The sequence below is a fragment of the Mercurialis annua genome, linkage group LG8 (assembly GCF_937616625.2).
Source record: "Mercurialis annua linkage group LG8, ddMerAnnu1.2, whole genome shotgun sequence".
Taxonomy (NCBI): Eukaryota; Viridiplantae; Streptophyta; class Magnoliopsida; order Malpighiales; family Euphorbiaceae; genus Mercurialis; species Mercurialis annua.
Window position 1 is genome coordinate 28,911,882 of NC_065577.1, and position 20,773 is coordinate 28,932,654.

General features: G+C 34.4%; 2 protein-coding genes across 2 annotated transcripts; both read left to right on the forward strand.

Moving 5' to 3' along the window:
- The first annotated feature begins 1,453 nt into the window (after positions 1-1,453).
- On the forward strand, positions 1,454-3,389 carry LOC126659906 (transcription factor SRM1-like). Its single transcript, XM_050353233.2, has 2 exons — positions 1,454-1,902; positions 2,878-3,389. The coding sequence occupies exons 1-2, from the start codon at positions 1,574-1,576 to the stop codon at positions 3,203-3,205; spliced, it is 657 nt and encodes a 218-aa protein (XP_050209190.1). The 5' UTR covers positions 1,454-1,573; the 3' UTR covers positions 3,206-3,389.
- A 2,846-nt stretch (positions 3,390-6,235) lies between these two features.
- LOC130014968 (uncharacterized) lies at positions 6,236-12,835 on the forward strand. Its single transcript, XM_056104147.1, has 10 exons — positions 6,236-7,027; positions 7,150-7,668; positions 7,716-7,878; positions 8,055-8,192; positions 8,278-9,646; positions 9,783-9,813; positions 9,965-10,307; positions 10,604-10,815; positions 11,462-11,486; positions 12,813-12,835. Exons 1-10 carry the CDS (start codon positions 6,236-6,238, stop codon positions 12,833-12,835), a joined length of 3,615 nt encoding a protein of 1,204 aa, XP_055960122.1.
- Positions 12,836-20,773: the final 7,938 nt, after the last annotated feature.

The following is a 20,773-nucleotide window of genomic DNA, read 5'->3' on the forward strand; positions in this document are numbered from 1 at the left end:
GAATATAGTTTTCAGCTTGTTTGTAGTTGTCTTAATACATCGGTGGTAAACCGTTGGTAAAGTTCAAATGTGTATTTTAAATAAACTATACTTTTAAAAAGATTAATAATTAATAATTTTGGTGTTAAAATACCGTTAGTGAACCGTGAGTAAACCGCTGATAAACTTATAATTATTTAATTTTTAATATATCGTTAATAATTTTTTAGTAAGCTGAAATTGTGCATATAAATAGTGTACCATTAGTAGCCTATTAGTATGCCGCTGGTTAGCTAAAATCGTATTGTTGAGATTTAAAAAAGTATTTTTAAGAATAACAAAAGCTATTTTTGCAAAAAAGAAAGTACAAATTGTATTTTTCAAAAACAAACTTTGATGTTATATTTTTGTGAATATTTTAACCTTTTATAAGTACTTATCTAAAAAGACCTAAAAAAATTTGTCATTGAAAGGTTTAAGGCCATAAGTCTGGGCGAGCCCGCCTCCCACTCTGCTCAGAGCTATAATCTTATTAATTAAATAATTAGTTTATCAATTCTTAAACTCATTACTATCAGAGTCATTTATCTGATGGAGGTAGGGGTGAGCAACAGTCGGTTCGGTCATCGAACTGTCCAAAAATTCAAAACTGTTCGGTTTTTAAAATTTCGATCATCAAACCGTATTAACCAAAATTATATCAAAACCGAACTAAACAAACCGAAATATTTTAGTTTGGTTTGGTCGATACCGTAATATTTTTTGTATGATTTTTGGAAAGAAAAAAAAAGTTTTTTGTTTTAAAAATAAAAATAAAATGAAAAAATTTAACCTAAAGAGTACATGTGCTTTAAATTAAATTTATGTTTATCGTTTTTTATTCTAAAACTATAAAATAAACAAATTTAATATATAAATGTGTGTATATAAAAGTTTAAAACGACGTAGTTTTGAAATACGGCCGGTTCGGTTATAATGGTTACTTTGTTCATCTAGCCAAAATTTTAAAAATTCGATCTGTAACCGAGCCGTATTTTCAAACTATATTTCGGTCTGATAAATTTGGTTCGGTTCGGTTACTCGGTTTTAACCGTTTAGTGCTCACCCCTAGATGGAGGGGTAAATTTTGAAACTAATTGTTAAAATTATTTTTAAATTTTAAAATGATAAATAACTATACAAAAATACATTTGGCTAGATTAACAAATTTTTTTAAGCTAATAACTATTTAATTTTTTAAATATTATAAATAAAATTACTAGTATTTGCAAACAATAAAATTACTCATAAAATAAATATATTAGTATAAACAATCATATCATAACAAAAATAGCCACAAATTGTTATATTATAATATTAATTAATTTAAATAATATTACGGACTACTAAAAAATGAAGACGAAAATTTAAATTAGGACTCCACAGCCATGACATGCTGTATCGAGTTAAAAATAAAAAAAATACAATGAAGCCAGCCAATGAAAAAAGAAGCGTATCGAGTCAAAACTCTTCACTTCTGCGTTGTATACGAAACAAGATTTTGATATAAAACCAAATTCTCGCACGCAACAAACCCAAATTTCCTACCAAAAAAATGCATCAACAATCATCTTGCTGGAACCTTTACGAAGAGAAGGTGTTTGAGAAAGCTTTGGTGGAGTACTATGGCGATGAGGGTTTGTTGGGTGATCATCGATGGCGAGAGATTGCCGGCTGTTTAGGGAAGTCGGCGGTTGAAGTTAAGGAGCATTATGATGAGCTTGTTCGCGATGTTCATGAGATTGATTCGGGCCGAGTCGAGTTGCCTTGTTATGGAGACGAGTCGTTGTTGTTTGATGATCAGAATAATAATGGTTGTAATAAGCAGCAGCAGGATGGTAATGAAAGGAAGAAAGGAACACCCTGGACTGAAGAGGAACATAGGTAATTAATTTAATCTTTTTTATTGTTGATTAACTTTGGTTTTTGTTTAGTTCATTAATTGAGATGGTGTGTTGTTAATCTATGTTTTAGTTTTGATTGTTAATTGTTTTTTTTTGTTTTCGTTAAAAGTGTGCGATTCACGCTTCAAAAATGGCAAGTTAATTGTTAAAAAATGCCACATAATTAACGGAATTTCAAATAGGAGATCCATCGAAAAACTTGAAGACATGTTTTTCTCGAGTTCGGGACCAAAAAGAGACAAAATGTATTTGAATTACCAATTAGCTAATAATGGGTTAAGCCATTGTTTTTCTGTTAAAATCTCTATGTTGGTGTATTTTTTTTTTTTTAGTTCAGCTTTTCTTCAATTTCTATTAAAAGGGAAAAAAAGTAATCCCAACTAAGCAGAAAAGTACATTTCATCATGAGACTTTTTTAATTTTAGTTTTACTATTTTTAATTATTTTCACTGTCAAACGAATGTTTTGCTGATTTATTTTTTAGGCAGATTGTAAAGCTAACAAAAATTTGAGAAAAATATGAGCGTGTAATTGCATATCTTGAATCTTAAATGTCTGACTTTAAATGGAAATGGAATGTCACATTCAATTAATGGTAATGATTTTTGTGGTACCATGCTTAGGAGGAATCGAATGCTTAATCTGCAGAACATTGCCTATCCTAGATTTCTAGAGTTGGTTTTAAGGAATCCAACATCTAAGTAGTATTTGCTCGAAACCAATGTGAGCTTCTTTGTTGCCCGAATTGTTTTCTGATCTTACGTCTTTTTGTTACATATCCGTGTTAGCGAATGCTTCTGGAACTTTTATTTTTATAGTCTATAATCACAAGTGATGTGGTTCGCTCGATTTTGATTTTGGTGTTTTCAGTTTCAGTATTTCTATTTACGTGCTACATAGGCGTGATTAGTTTCTACCTTTATATGAATCGAGTTTTCTTACTGTACGGTTATAGGTTATTTTTGGTGGGGCTTCGGAAATTTGGCAAGGGAGACTGGAGAAGCATTTCGAGGAATGTAGTGATCACAAGAACACCAACTCAGGTAGCTAGCCATGCCCAGAAGTACTTCCTTCGTCAGAAATCTGGGCAGAAAGAGCGGAAAAGATCAAGCATACATGACATCAACTCCGTGGATGACAAATCAGTTGCTATGCCGGTCGATCAAAGTTGGATCCCTTCACCCGGGGCTCCAGTTCAGCAATCCTCTGTAATGCAAGACATGCCAATGCCATTAAATCAAGGAGGGCCGATGGGGTATCAAAACTTTAGCTTCCATATGTAAAGATTTTAATGTTTTGTAGATAGAGAAGCTGTCGATTTTGAATACCGATATGTACAGCCGATTTACGACGCGTAACATAGACTAGCGAGTCTGATTGCACATATTGGAGATTTGGTGATATTAGAGATTAGTAGACTAATTTGAGGAATTGATTCTGTTTTGTTAATTTGATTGCCGTAGCTCTGAGGTTTATTCTCATTAGATTTCTGTTTTATTTGCAATGAGTAAACCAGCTGATTTTAGGTTATTATCAAGGCCTAATGGCGAAAAAAAAACAACATTTACGACTTATTGCAAATTGTATTTTTTTTAGGTTTTAATTTTTATAATAATAGTCAAATTGTATTATTTTTTCTCCCAATAATAGTCAAATTCGTGGCCAAACTTGCAACAAAAACAAATATGCAAGTTTGGCTATTATTATAACAAAAAAAATTGCAATTTAGCCATCGTTATAAAAATTTAAAAGTTTGATTTAAATTGCAATTAGTCATAAAGGTTTGCCTTCTTTTTTTCCGCTATTAAGTCTATTATCAATGCTATTTCTGTTAGATTTCTTTCTTAGCAATTTTAGCACAAATTCTGAATTAATGGATGTGTTGGTGAATTTGCTTTTGATTCACCACTCAAAACCCAAAAAATCCAAATATATGATTTTGTAAATATAATTAGATGGACCGAGTCAGTTAAGTTTCGAGAATTTTTTTTGATGAATAATATGTATATTAAGGCCATAGAAGTGGCAAAAAACCCAAAACTCAAAGCTTTCGCACAAGAAATGGCTTACAAAGAAGGACACTAGAGGCTTAGACCAAGAGAGACGGAAACAATCAAAAGTTCGAAAACAAAATACAACGCGTATTTCTAAAGAAATTCATCCCTGAATATGGGAAACTCCTATCACAAAGTTTAAAAAGAAAAACCGCATGCATAAAACATCTAAAAAATACATCCTCCTTTGCCGACGCGTTATCTTGAAATATCCTTCCATTTTCGCACTTCCAAATATCCAAAATGATGAGATATCCAAGAACATGCTAAAGACTCCAATAGCGACTCAAAGGAATGATGATGTTCCATTAAATTAAAAAGTCCTGGAAAGAAGAAGGTGCAACCCAAACGATATCCAACTTTGCTAGCACATTATTCCAAATACTCCAAGAAAAAGAGGAATGAATAAAAAGGTGGTCCTGCGTTTCAACATCAGCACAAAGAGAGCAAAAAGAATTTTCTATCGGAATGATAGAACGCTTCACCAAAAAATCTAGAGTAGGCACTCTTCCATGAATAGCAATCCATAGAAAAAATTTATCTTTGGAGGAGCAATCAATTACCAAACTTGCATAAACATATTGTGGATTCAAAGCCTTACTGTCACCGTACTCTAATGTTAGATTATGCATTCATTAAATATTCATTATCATGGATTAAAATGCTAGAGTTTATTTAGCATGTCAATTGATTAGTTTGAAAATTAGTAGGACTCAATTGAACTGAAAGTTTGACGATAAGTTAATTAAACTAATTCGAATGAATACAATGAAAGGTTAGGGACTAAAGGTGGACTAAAAGAACACATGAAGGACTTAATGTTCATTTGTTCTCTTATAGTTATCATGTTAATATCAAATGACAATTATATCCTTAAAAGAATTGATGTTCCAAAACTAAGTCTTATAGCCTTATGTAAATTGTAACTTGATATATATCATAACTAAAAGGAGCAAATTCGAAATATTCAATTCCTAAATTCATTTCAGAAACCTGAACCTAAAATATCCATGTTCTAAGGTTGTAGGAAGAGTGGAAAACCTAATTGGTAAGTTTCTCTATCCATTTGTGTCTTTGAGATGAAGTATAGCACTTTGTTGCCTTATTCTGTTTTGTTGCAGATATGTTATCCTTGGTATGTTCAACGTAAGTCGAGTTATATCCAAATTAAGTAATTCTTGATTCCACAGAAACTTTAGAGTGTCTTCTACAACTTTTATTCTTTAAGTTTAATCTGGTTTAGTCGTTGTAATACCGTAAACGTCCACGATATTTTGTTGTTTCAACTGTGAAAGCAGCTTGACCTCACCTCACTAAAACTTGCATAAATCATTGCTCATATATTGAAATGATGAAATTCTTTTTGATTTGGATTCTTTTTGAGTTAGTTATATGCACATGTGAGATATTGTGAATGTCTATGCGCATTTGACACAGGGCACTTGATTGCAGGTCAGTGAAAGGAGAAGGGCTGAGCCGTGCTAATGATGGAGAAGGGTTAGCCATCAAGTGTTCCTAGATATGTTGATTAGACTGTAGATCAGTGTTATGTTCATGATTACAGGTCTATGGTTTATGTTATTGTTACAGAGTAGTATATCAATGTTATAACTGATGATTGATACTAACTACATTTCATATTTAAAGTGAAATTGTTTTGATTTTATTTATATTTATAAATGCTTTTGAGATGAACTTTAAAAGTGTTTTGTGTTGTAAGTATTCGTTCCTATATGATATACTTACTTTAAGTATTTAAATGTTTTATGCTTGTTATGTCTATTCACTGAGCTTTCGCTCATTTTACTTGTTTTAAAACCTTTTTAGTTAGCAAGGCAGTCTACTGTACAGTTGACTAGAGAGGGAGTTGGGCTTAGAGTTTGGGCTTAAGACATAGAGGTTGGCCACATCTCCGAGCTTTGAGATGCCTTGATATTTTTGTTTAGAATAAACTTATTTGTATCTAAATATATATATTTTGAATCATATGTATAAAAGTCTGTAAGAATACTTAGTTTTTATACAATGATTTAAAAGTAATGTTGAATAAAGGTTTTTCATATATTTGTGCTTAATTATTAATAGAACACATATTAAATTTTTGATTTGGAGATAAAGATATTTTAAATAACTGTCAATCTCGTGCTAAGTAAGCCGAGTTATGAAAATTTTGGCATCAGAGCTTCGGTTTGATGGTCCTGTAGATTCTTTAGTTTTAGTTTTTGATATTTTATTTAATTTAAAATTGATTATAGGACCATGGAAGCTCAAGGTCATGGTGATAGGGCTTCTCAACGTGAGATTGTTGGCCAACAGGGTAGGAATGTAAAGGATGAGGCAGAGTCTAGGGGTAGTACTGATCATGAATTAGAATATGAGGCTAGGGCTCATGTAGATAATCAACCAATACCTCCTCCGCCTCCAGTTATACCTGTCTTACAGCTAGATCCTGCTATCTTAGCACAAACTATTATTGCTACTCTGCAAGCTCAGAAGACAAGAAGAAAACCTGGGGATATCATAGAACTTGCTAAGAAGTGTGGGGCATTTGATTTTCATGGCTCCATTGATTTCAAAGAAGCAGATAGATGGCTCAGAGCTATTGATAAGTCATTTAACACTTTAGAGCTGACAGATGCGCAGAAGGTCAGTAATGTTTATGGCTTGCTACATGATACAACAAATGCATGGTTTGCTAGGATCAGATTGTTATTAGGAGATCAGTTGACCTGGGAGATATTTAAGACTGAGTTCCGCAAGGAGTATTTAACTAAAGCATACAGTTCAGAGAGACATAATGAGTTTATTGCTCTTAAGCAAGGTTCAATGACAGTGCGTGAATATATTGACAGATTTGAAGAACTTTACAAGTTTTCTTCAGAAATCTTTCCCACGGAAGCTCCAAAATGTTACAAATTCAAAGAGGGGCTGCAAACTGTTTTGAAGAATGAGCTATCATTGTACGAGGGAACACAATTCAGAGGTTGGGTAGAGAAGGCGATAGAAAAAGAAAAGCTGAAAGAAGGGCTTGAACAAGAGAGTAAACAAAAAGTTTCCGTTTGGACTGGAAACAAGGGGGATTAAACAAGGGAACTAGCTCATTTCAAAAAAGAAAATGAGATAGTGGAGGATCTAGAGGTAACAGAGTACCCTGGTCTTGGTCTGGTTCACAGAGACCTCAGTCACATGATATCAATTTCTCAGCGAGACAACCAACATCTAGTGTCGGTAGTGTGGCTAGCAAGAAGAGATCTATAACTTGCTTTGAGTGTGGTGGCATGGGACATATTGGGAGGGATTGTCCTAATATCGCACAATTTAGCTCAGGTCGTGGTAGAGGTTTCCAAGGTACTGCAAATAGAGGTGGTCGAACGTCAGTCTTTGATAGAGGTTCAGGTCGAGGTTCTGGCTTTAATGCGAATAAGGAAGGCGAAGCCTCAACTTCAACACAACCTACGCAAGGTACTCAGAATACTAGACCTGCTGTACAACCTAGAGTATTTGCTTTGACTCAACAAGAGGCAGCGGCTTCTCCAGATGTTATTTTTGGTAGGTTAACTATCTTTGATAGGGATGCTTATGTTTTAATTGACCCTGGTGCAATAAATTCTTTCATTGTGTCATCATTCATATCATGCATACCTCGAGATAAGAGTGTGATGAATCATGCTTTAGTTGTAGATTGCCAGTGGGTCAGTGAGTAGTTTGTCAACATGCTTATAAAGATTGTGAGATACAGATTGGGGATCATAAGTTTGAGGTAGATTTAATACCTTTTACTCTTCGGATGTTTGATGTTATAGTTGGTATGGATGTTTTATCCAAATACAAAGCAGTTGTTGATTGTTATAGAAAGAGGGTGCATTTTCAATTACTAGTACATGGTGAAGTTGTATTCAAAGGTGAGAAGAGTTCAGAACACTGTGGAATGGTATCATTTTTAATTGCTAGAAGAATGTTGAAGAAGGGGTGTGAAGCATACTTGGCATATGTACTAGATACAGAAAAGAAGGGGTAAAACTTGAAAATATTCCTGTTGTGAATGAATTTGATGATGTATTTCCTGACGATCTATCAGGCTTACCACCAGATAGAGAGATTGAATTTAGTGTTGATTTGCAATCAGGCACTAACCCTATTTCTCAAGCTCCGTATAGAATGGCTCCAGCTGAGTTGAAAGAACTGAAAGTGCAGTTGCAAGAACTGCTTGATAAAAGTTATATTAGACCTAGTATTTTTACCTTGGGGAGCTCCAGTGTTATTTATGAAAAAGAAAGATGGAACTATGAGATTGTGTATAGATTACAGACAACTGAACAAGGTTACAATTCGCAACAAGTATCCTTTACCTCGAATAGATGACTTATTTGATCAACTACAAAGAGCTAGAGTATTCTCCAAAATTGACTTGAGATATGGTTATCATCAATTGAAGATTAAGAATCCAGATGTTCCTAAGACTGCATTTAGGACTCGATATGGTCATTATGAATTCCTTGTTATGCCGTTCGGGTTAACTAATGCTCCAGTTGCTTTCATGGATTTGATGAATAGAGTTTTCAAGCCTTATCTACATAGCTTTGTGATTGTATTCATCGATGATATCTTAGTGTATTATAGATCCGAGGAGGAGCATGTAGAACACTTGAGACTTGTGTTGCAGACTTTAAGAGAAAAACAGTTTTACGCCAAGTTTAGCAAGTGTGAATTCTTGTTAGAGAAAGTTGTATTTCTTGGCCATGTCATCTCAGTAGAGGGAATTTATGTTGATCCTAAAAAGGTGGAAGCTATAATTAACTGGAATTCTCCGAATAATGTACATGAGGTACGCAGTTTTCTAGGTTTGGCTGGTTATTACAGATGGTTTGTGAAAAACTTTTATATTATTGCCTCACCATTAACAAAGCTACTACGTAAGGATGTGAAATTTGTATGGATTCAACAATGTCAGAATAGCTTTGATGCTTTGAAGGACTGTTTAACTTCAGCTTCAGTTTTGACACTTCCGGTTACAGGTTTAGGGTATGTTGTATACAGCGATGCTTCCAAGAATGGGTTGGGTTGTGTTTTGATGCAGCAGAGAAAGGTAATTGGTTATGCTTCAAGGCAATTAAGACCACATGAACTGAATTATCTTACACATGATCTAAGGCTAACAGCAGTGATATTTGCTTTGAAGATATGGAGACATTACCTATATGGTGAGAAATGTCTTGTCTACACTGATCATAAAAGTTTGAAGTACATACTGAGTCAAAAAGAACTGAATTTGAGACAACGAAGATGGATTGAACTTCTGAAAGATTATGATCTTACAATAGAGTATCACCCTGGAAAAGCTAATTTAGTAGCTGATGCCCTTAGCAGGAAATCTTCATGTAATCTGTTTTATATACACACGGTAAAGATTCCATTATTGCTTGAACTGAGAAAACTTAAAGTAGAATTAAGTGAAATTGAAAATGGAGCTTTATTAGCTACTTTGAAGGTTCGTCCAATTTTGATTAAAAGAATTAGGGATACTCAGAATCAGAATGAGAAATTAGTGAAATTCAGAGGTGAAGTTCAGCAGGATAATAAAAATGAGTTTAATGTTTCTGATGATGGCACTTTACTGTACAAAGGTAGATTATGTGTTCCTAATATTGATATACTGAAAAGAGAAATAATGTAAGAAGCACACAATTCAGCTTATGCTATGCATCTGGGGAGTACAAAAATGTATCGTACTTTGAAAGAAAACTACTAGTGGTCAGGAATGAAGAAAGAAATTGCAGAATTTGTGTCTTGATGTTTAACATGCCAGTAAGTTAAAGCAAAGCACCAACATCCAGCAGGTTTGCTACAACCACTTTCTATTTCTGAATGGAAATGGGAACATGTGACTATGGATTTTGTTGTTGGGTTACCTAGGACTCAGCAGGGACATGATGCAATATGGATTATTGTTGATAGACTAACAAAATCAGTATATTTTTTCCTATAAAGGTAAACTATCCTCTTGATAAACTTGCTGAGATTTACACTAGGGAGATAGTTAGACTACACGGTGTTCCATATTCTATTGTGTATGATAAGGATCCTAGATTTACATCCAGATTTTGGCAAAGCTTACAACATCCATTAGGTACTAAATTGAAATTTAGTACATCGTTTTATCCTCAGACAGATGGGCAATCAGAACGAACTATTCAAACCTTAGAGGATATGTTACGTGCATGCATGATTGAATTTCAAGGTAGTTGGGATAAATATGTGCCACTCATGGAGTTTGCATACAACAATAGCTATCATTCTAGTTTGGGAATGGCTCCTTATGAAGCATTATATTGTAGAAGATGCAGAACACCAGTGTGTTGGGATGAAATTGGGGAAAAACAATTAATATGCCCAAAAAATGTTCAAATCACTACAAAAAAAGTTCAATTGATCAAAGATCACCTCAAGGAGTCCCAAGATAGATAAAAGAGCTATGCAAATTTAAAAAGGAAGCCGATTGAGTATAGTGTGGGTGATAAAGTGTTTCTCAAGATCTCGCCATGAAAAGGGATATTAAGATTTGGCAAGCGAAGGAAACTAAGTCCAAGGTTCATTGGTCCATATAAATTAATTGAAAAATTGGTCTAGTGGCTTACAAATTAGCCTTACCTCCAAAGTTATTGCAGATTCATAATGTCATTCATGTTTCAATGCTACGGAGATACAGGAGTGATCCTAGTGACATCTTACAGGTTCAGACTGTAGAGTTAATGTATGATTTATCATATGAAGAAGAACCAGTTGATATTTTAGCAAAGGAAGATAAAGAGTTAAGAAATAAGGTTATTCCTTTAGTAAAAGTATTGTGAAAACATCACATAAATGAGGAAGCAACCTGGGAACGAGAGGAGGATATGAAAAGTCGATACCGTCATCTATTCTAGCCTAATTTCGAGGACGAAATTTCCTAATGTGGGGAGAATTGTCACACCCATACTCTAATGTTAGATTATGCATTCATTAAATATTCATTATCATGCATTAAAATTCTAGAGTTTATTTATCATGTTAATTGATTAGTTTGAAAATTAGTAGGACTCAATTGAACTGAATGTTTGACGATAAGTTAATTAAACTAATTCGAATGAGAACAATATAAGGTTAGGGACAAATGGTGGACTAAAAGAACACATGAAGGACTTAATGTTCATTTGTTCTCTTATAGTTATCATGTTAATATCAAATGACAATTATATCATTAAAAGAATTGATGTGTCAAAACGAAGTCTTATAGCCATTTGTAAATTGTAACTTGATATATATCATAACTAAAAGGAGCAAATTCAAAATATTCAATTCCTAAATTCATTTCAGAAACCTAATCCTAAACTCTCCATGTTCTAAGGCTGTAGGAAGAGTGGAAAACCTAATTGGTAAGTTTCTCTATCCATTTGTGTCTTTGAGATGAAGTATAGCAATTTGTTGCCTTATTATGTTTTGTTGCAGAAATTTTATCCTTGGTATGTTGAACGTAAGTCGAGTTATATAACTCCAAATTAAGTAATTCGTGATTCCACAGAAACTTTAGAGTGTCTTCTACAACTTTTGTTCGTTGCATTTAATCCGGTTCAGTCTTTTTAATACCGTAAACGTCCACGACATTTTGTTGTTTCAACTGTGAAAGCAGTTTGTTCTCACCTCACTAAAACTTGCATAAATCATTGCTCATATATTGAAATGATGAAATAATTTTTGATTAGGATTCTAGACTCAAAATTCAAAACGTTCACCGAAGGGTTTGTTAAATATATCTCTGCACTATTCACATGACATGTTTGATCAGAGGCTTAATGTTCTGCCTACTAAGGCAGATTTGTTGACAAATTTATAATCATGCATGAATCGTATAGAAATCCATATTTAGGAGCTGAATTTAGGTCAAATGAGTATTGGATATCTATATAAGTATGTATATGTGATTGTGATGGATTTTTGTGATTACATTACTGATTTAGGTACCCGTTTTAGCAACAATGGTGCGAGTAGAAAGTAGGGCAGCTTGTGACGTGATTTTGGACTAGTTCTGGTTGTTGTGTGGTGAGTAGATATACTAGCCCTTGCTACTAAATTTTCTATTTTGATATTCAAAGTGTCAAGGTTTATTGTGTTTTAAATAGTTATATACTCCCTCCGTCCCATTCTAATTGAACACTATTTCCTTTTCGGGTGTCCCATTCTAATTGACACTTTCTATTTATAGAGTACTTTTCACACTACTTTTCTCTTTATACCCTCTTCAATTAATGCATTTAGAAAGCATATTTTTGAAAAGTTGTGATGCATTTAATGTAATATAAGGATATAAAAGTAATGTTACTAAAATTTCTTAAATAATGTGCAGTTGAAATTTTCTCAATTAGAATGGGACAGAGGGAGTATTATTGTTTTGATAATGCACAAAAGGTGTTCGATGAAATGTCTTGTTTAAACGTTTCAAAAAGTACCTTTTCCAAATGTTGTTTATAATGACAGAAGTATTGATTTAAATATATATGTATTTGATTTTAATAAAGCTTTGATACTTTTGATATGATGATTATTTGTTATGAATGTGTAAGGTCTTCCGGCAATTCGATAGTCGTTTGATTTGGTTAAGTTTGAATGAAAATATAAAATGGTTTTATTATTGACTTGTATTGAGTTTTGATGAAATGATTTGAGATTTCTTTTATGTGATATGCCTACTCAGTAACAATATATTTAGGAAGTGCTGAGTTGTGATATGCACCTGGTTATGTGTTGAGCTAGTTATATGCACATGTACGATATTGTGAGTGTCTATGTGCATTTGACACAGGGCACTTGATTGATGGTCAGTGAAGGGAGAAGGGCTGAGCCGTGCTAATGATGGAGAAGGGTTAGCCATCAAGTGTTCCTAGATATGTTGGTTAGACTGTAGATCAGTGTTGTGTTCCTGATTACAGGTCTATGGTTTATGTTATTTTTACAGAGTAATATATCAATGTTATAATTGATGATTGATACGAACTACATTTCATATTTACAGTGAAATTGTTTTGATATCGTTTATATTTGTAAATGCTTTTGAGATGAACTTTAGAAGTGTTTTGTGTTGTAAGTATTCATTACTATATGATATGCTTCCATTAAGTATTTAAATGTTTTATGCTTGTTATGTCTATTCACTGAGCTTTCGCTCATTTTAGTTGTTTTAAAATCTTTTTAGTTAGCAAGGCAGTCTACAGTACAGTTGACTAGAGAGGGAGTTGGGCTTAGAGTTTGGGCTTGCAACATAGAGGTTGGCCACATCTCCAACCTTTGAGATGCCTTGATGTTTTTGTTTAGAATAAACTTATTTTTATCTAAATATATATATTTTTGAATTATATGTATAAAAGTTTATTACAATACTTAGTTTTTATACAATGGTTTAAAAGTAATGTTGAATAAAGGTTTTTCATATATTTGTGCTTAATTATTAATAGAACACATTTTAAATTTTTGATTTGGAGATAAAGATATTTTAAATAACCGTCAATCTCGTGCTAAGTAAGGTGAGTTATGACACTTACAAATTGCAAAATATCTACTGAACCGGAATTTAGAGCTGCTGAAGTTGAAGATCCTTCGTTGTTCATAGCAGCTATAACCGAAGATCCAATAGCATCAGTTACAACTGTAAACGGCACAACACCATACCTTGAAGACGATGGAACAGTGGACATAACAGAGAACTTCACGGCACCATCTCGATGGAGATTTCTGCACAGCTCAACATCTACAGCATAAACCGAAGTATTCTGTATAGCAGGATTAACCAAATTCTGATACAATCCAGCAGGTCTGGAAACAGAAACATCATCACCCAAAGAATTAGACAAAAAATCACAGAGGGAGGCAGCAGTATAGATACCCGAACCAGCATTCCATCAGACCTCATCCCTAAGATCTGATTTTTGATTTATTCTATTAAGAATAGATTGAAACTCATTAAGCAGCAAAACCTCATTACCCCGTAATCTACGTCTCCACCACCAATTCCCCCACCAAATATCTTCAATTGTTGCTTTTTTGTTTGTTTGAAAGATTATAAAGACGCGAAGACAAACGACTTGCAGGACCATTACCCATCCAATTATCATGCCAAAGAGAAGTATTGTCCCCCGAGCCCACCTTGAATTTTAAATTAGCAATGAAAATACCCTAAACAACTTCATCACGACGACAAATTTTGATAAATCCTTTCCAAATGAAAGACATTTTCCTCATATATCTAAAAAATAACGAGTCCCAATCGAAAAATAGAGAACAAGAAGAAATTACATTGAACCAAATATAATCTCGATTCGTAGTCCGGAGCTTTCACATCCACTTGAATAAAAGGATTTGATTTCTAATCCGCAAGTTGTAAAGACCTAATCCCCCATTTCAAACCTTTGACATGCTGTTTTCCACGCCACCTTACTCATAACACGATTAGAAATATCTCCCTTCCAAAGAAATCGCATCATAAATGATTCTAATTGTTTCTGAACTACCGCAGGCATAGCAAACAATGACATATAGTAGACCGGGATACTGAACAAGACGTATTTAATGAGCACTAACCTTGCAGGAGACAAAAGAGTGCCTTTCCATAAAGCAAAACGCGATTTAAACCGCTCTACAACATGATCCCATGAGCATGTGTTGAGATTCCTGCTAGTCAAAGGAAGACCCAAGTATTTCATAGGAAAAGAAACCGCCTCACACCGCACAATTTGAACCGCTGCCATAAGATCCAAATACGCCAAATTAATTCCCATAATAGAACTTTTATGGTAATTTATTGTCATACCCGAAATCAACTCAAAACATCGAAGGATTCTCGTTGAATTTTTCAGCCATTCCACATCATATGGAAGATACAAGATTGTATCATCCACAAACTGAAGCATCAATATAGTCTCATGTTCATCAGAGAATGTGTAACCTTGAGTGAAACCCATCTCTGTAGACTTGTCTCAAATGCGCTTCAGGCCCTCCACTGCAATGAAAAATAAGTAGGGATAGATAGGATCACCCTGGAAAACGCCCCTTCTAATATCAACAGGATCGACCGGAATCCCATTAACCAACACAGCCGTGGTCGCAGACGATAAACAGCAGGACATCCATTCTATCCATTTTTTTGAAAATTCCATACATCTCATAGCTGAAAATAAATAGTCCCAGGAAATGCTATCAAAAGCCTTAAGAAAATCTAATTTCAAAACAAGAAGCTTGTCTTTCCTTCTATTAGCCAAGTGAACTAGATCATTTGCAATCATAGAGCATTTTAAAATGCTCCTACCCTTCAAAAAAGCATGTTGCCTATCCGAGATCACACAAGAGAGAACCAGAGATAACCTTCTAACAAGGGTTTTTGAGAGCATCTTGTATATCCCATTAACAAGACTAATAGGATGGTAGTCCTTGATATTAGAGGAACCAACAATCTTAGGCACCATGACCATGAAGGAAGAGTTTATACCCTTCGGAAGGGTACTAAACCTGTAAAATATCGTGAAAAACTCGACAATGACATCCTTCAATAGAGGCCAAGCTCTCTTGTAAAAGTAAGAATTGAAACCATCCAGACCCGGCGCTTTGTTGCTCCCACACAAAGAAATAGCACAAAAGATTTCGGCTTCATCAAACAACATGATCAGAGAACTAGCCTGCACTACCGAAATTTAATCAAAGGAGAGGCCTGTGATGTCAAATTCTACTCTCCCTTTACAGCCGAAGAGATCATTGTAGAACTCTATAATGTGGAATTTGATCTCCTTAGGTTCCGAATAGGTAGTGCCATCTACTGAAATAGACGATATATGATTGTTCTTGAAATGAGCTGAGGCGATGCTGTGAAAGTTTTTTGTATTTCTATCTCCTTCCAAATTCCATCTCATTCTCAATTTCTGAATCCACAAAGATTCTAACCTCTTTTTTGCTTTCCACAATTCACCCTTTAGATTAGCAGTTTCAGATCTCTCTTCTTCTGACAAAATAGAGGATTCAGCTTCAACATCCTTCATATGGATTTTGTTGGTCAACTCTCTAATGTATTTATTCTGATCACCAAACAATTCTAGATTCCATATCTTTAATTTTTGCCTCAACACCTTCAAACGTTGAATAAGATTATGAGAGCTGTCACATACTGAAACTCACATTGAAAAACGGTTCGAACCCATCATGATCCCACCAAGCATCCAATGAGCAAAACGGCTTGTGTCCCCAATCAATTTTCTTAGCAGACCAAAAATAAATTGGGACATAATTCGAACGACCACCTGGCATAGCCATCAAAGACATTCCCGGCCATGAAGAACCCGTAGAGCTTAAAACCAAGTACCTATCAATACGCGATTTGGACATTGAATTTTGCCATGTATGAAGACAACCTTGAAGTGGGAGATCTAACAACTCAGAGTTATTAACAAAATCACGAAAAGCCAGCATAGACGCAGAGAACTATGTACATTTCAGCCTATCCTCCGGTTGACAAATTTTGTTGAAGTCACCGCTAATAAAAACAATGCCCATAAAACTCAATAAATGGGTTAGCTCATGCCAAAATAAAAGCCTGTCAGATGCCAAGTTGCTGGCATAAACAAGGATATGCCAGAAATGAGCATTATCATAAACAAAATCCATTGCTATCCATCTGTCACCCTTAGAAATAACAACATTACCCAGTAAAACTGTGTTCAAAATAAGTAAGAGACCCCGAAAAGCCCCATTAGAAGGAACCCAATCAAAATTGCAATCTAAATTAGGCCATAATTTTTGGACTAAAAAAGCATTAACAACATTCTTTCTAGATTCCACCAAGCCAATGAATAAAAGATTATTATCAGAGACCAATTTGCGAATAAATAACTGCTTCCTAATGCTTAAGAGACCACCTCGACAATTCCAAAAAATAAAACTAAGAGGCAATGACATTTAAAAAGTAAAAACTTGGAAAAGAGGGTTGTTTACTGCCCAAAGCAATAAATTTTGTTGTTCAACTCCTGCATCGTTGCCTCTTTTGTCCCCAATTTAAAGATCCCCAAAGCATAAACAATCCTCCACGTATTAATAACCTTATCCTTTGGTGCTGAGGTAGCCTTCCATGCATGTGTACTGTCAAAGAGCCTGTTTCTATTTGCTATGTCGGCATCAGATAATTTAGTCACCTCTTCAATACGGTTTGATGTGCATGAATGAATAATACCTAAGTAATTTAGTTTCTTAACCAAGCAACGTGTTTCCATATTGCTCCTATTTAAAATTCTCTCCTCGCTTGAAGTCTTTACTGCTGCCTGCTTATTCATGTCATTTTCCTCTTGATTCATCACCACCATAACAGCCAAATCAGTATTGATACTGTTATCAGCGACTTGCTGCAAATCTGCTTCCGAGGACTGAGTATGTGCGGTATCAGCAACCTCCATCTTGCTAGCTGAAATACTGTCTAGAACTGCAATGTTGTTGTTTTTTGAATTGACAGATTTTTCTATTTCCCTATCATCAGAATTAAAAGCTCCACAAAATAACGCCGGGAGCAGCGAAGGAGACTTGACTACGTCCTCCTCAACAAACTCCAAGGTGTCATCAAATAGAACAGGTTCTGTCGTTTCCACGACATGAAACAAAATTAATGATCCTCCAATATTCGCCTCTACCGAACAGTTCACAAAAGAACTTATTGATGAAATAAGGACAAGACCTGAGTCAAGTCTTTTCTTCTCCATAACATCATGGTGCACCTTAATGGTTTCTCCAATTCGGTTCCCAATCTCTAAAAATATATCCTCAGTCCATATGGATAGAGGCACCCCCGAGATCGATACCCAAACCAAGCGAGTATAAGCTTGATTAAAATCTTCTACCCATGAAAAGGATTGAAAAACTTTTGCCAAGGAGGGTCCTGTAACCAATAAAAATTTCTCCGCCTTCATTAAAGATTTGAAGGTTATGAGGACTTGATTATTCCCTAGGAATGCAACATTCTGAAACTGTACCATTTAGCCTTGAAGGAAGCTCTTAGTTTGTAGAACCCTTTTGATATCTGAAACCCTAGCCACAGTGGATTTATCCATCCATTCATTATTTTTGGGGATCAAATCATTAGGATTGAGAACCGAATACAAGCTTTCTCAGGAATCCTAACAGACTCAGATATCGTGTAACCTGCTGCTGATGATGTGAATCCTGTTGCTGGTGCTGTGAATCCTGCTGTGGATGCTGTGACTTGCCTGTATGATATGTTGTCTCCGAAAGACGGAGAAGCAATTAATATTGATCTGGGTTGGTCATCTTCTTGATCGGTTGGACATTATTTTTTGGTTCAGGAAATCTTGAAACAAAAGCACGAAGTTTGAACTTCCCAATAGAGATCATATTCAGTCGTTCAATAATCCATGGTATCGACCTAACTGATTCTGGCCTTAAGAATCCAAAATTGACATTGCGCTTGGTCAATTTTGTTGCCAAGGAAACTCTGCCTTTTACTCCATACCTTGCGAATACCTTTTCTAAATCATGATATCTCCAATTTTTTAGAGAAATTTTCGAAGTATACCACGTTCGAAACCTTCCTTACCTCATTACTGTTAACGTCTGCAGAACTCTGCGTTCCATGAGCTTGTTTCCGAGTGTGGTCGGTGGAACTAGGGTAATGGTGGTTTTAGAGTTAGGGTTTTGCGGGTTTAGGGGGAGGGTGAACATCGCGGGTTTATCAAGTTTTGAGATTAATCTGCAATTATGCTGAGTTCACCTTGCCATGTCGTACAACCATGTCCTACCCTTGTTGAAACATTCTAAAGACACAAAAATATACATAATCTATATTTCGCTTTATCTATAGTATATATAAAAGTACGGATGGGGAATGTGCACTTTTACGCAAATATCTTTAATACTATATTAATTTTTATTAAACAATAACTATTCTATCTAAATATTAACTAATTTGAACTACTTTTAATATAATTAAAATACTCACCTATTTTATAGAGTTGTCTACTATATTTATACTACAAAATTTACGGTATTAGGCACTTGAGATTAGAAATAATTCAAATAAAAATAATGTGTAGTTACAAATTATTTTTTAATAAACATGGTGATGCATATCAAAAATCTCAGGTTGCTAAATCAAAAGTATATAGAATCACAGTCAGCAATTGCGATTATACTAGGGCTGCAACTTAATTTTAAGTGTTTTAAACTGAATTTAGATTAAGATTTTATGTATTTATTTTCTTAAACTACGACATTAATTATTAATATAATTAATCAATATATTTAATAGTCTTAAATCAACTCATAAAAATAAATTCTAACTAATTTAATATTAATTTTAAATAAAATATATTAATATAATTATAAGAAACTTTATTGATATAATAAATTATTAATAAATATTATTGACGCTAACTAATTTAATATTTATAAATAAAAATATTATTTTTATTTCTAGCAAAACTTCTAACTAATTTAATCTAATTTATAACAAAAATAATTATTATAACTATAATAAATTTACTTAATATTTTAAATTGTCGAGTCATATTACGAGCCACGTGCGTAGCTCGCAATGCGAAACTAGTATAATTAAGAATTGACAAAATTGAGATCCTCAATATACATTCTAAAAACACAAAAATATACATAATCTATATGACATTTATAATTGATGGAGTCTGCCTTCTGATCAGGTGAATTAGACCTGCAAAACAGGGTAGAAGCTAACCGGACGGTGGTTGTCCGTTTAACTCTCCGATACTAAAGTCAGTTTAGAGCTTTGAGCAGCGTTTTGAGTATATGAATATAGTTGTGTGTTTAGGCATACCTCTATCTCCTTTTATTATAGATGATAGCATACCTAGTAGAGTTGTAGTAGGAAGGTGAATCCTACTTTGTAGGGTTTGACCCTGATTAGGAGTGATATTCGTTATTCAGACATGAGTCCTATTTAGGAACGTCTTCCTAAATAATCTTGTCTTTCTAAGTTAAAGGTTATTTTCCAAAGTTGGAGTTTGTATCCAAATAGGTAAGATACTCAAGAATATTCAGTAGATATGGTAATCTGTCCGAATCCCAGAGTCGACGCGCTTTGTTCGAGTCCTCGGGGATTCGACATTATTCCTGTCGGATAAGTCGGAAGCGAACCTTCTTGTTTCGTATGTTTTGGCCCTTTGGGCGGGAGTCCGGTATCGTCTGAGAATGGATCTCCTGCGACTCGGCTCCATTGTAGGTAAGATAGGATTCAGTATCCATCAATAATTTGTAAAGATATTTTTACTAATATTAAATATATGTGTGCGCATAAAAATTTAAATAACTATATTTTTTTGGTAGTACTGCAATAAAATATTACAACACAAAGCCTAAGCTTTGAAAACCAGCAAAACCAAAACAATTAGTTTAGAAAATTAATTAGATAAAATGAAAGACTATCTCTACTATGATTGAGCTCGACAAACAAAACATTCTTCACAATATTCTCCATAGTGATGACTTTATGTTGGAAAATCTTCTTGTTTTTGTTTCCGCCATTTCTTGTGGCGTAGCCGCCACTTCTCATTGCGCCATGGTCCCTAGTTTTTTTAGCACTACCAGATATCAAGAACCTGCATCTTGATTTCGTGTTTTAGGGTTCATCCGGGCTCAGAATCGCTCCCCATTTGAACCACTTGATAGGTAATTAGTTGTAGGATTTATTTTTATAATTTACCAAGCCAGTCCCAACTAGTAAACCTCTGCCATGTCAGCGACACATGCCAT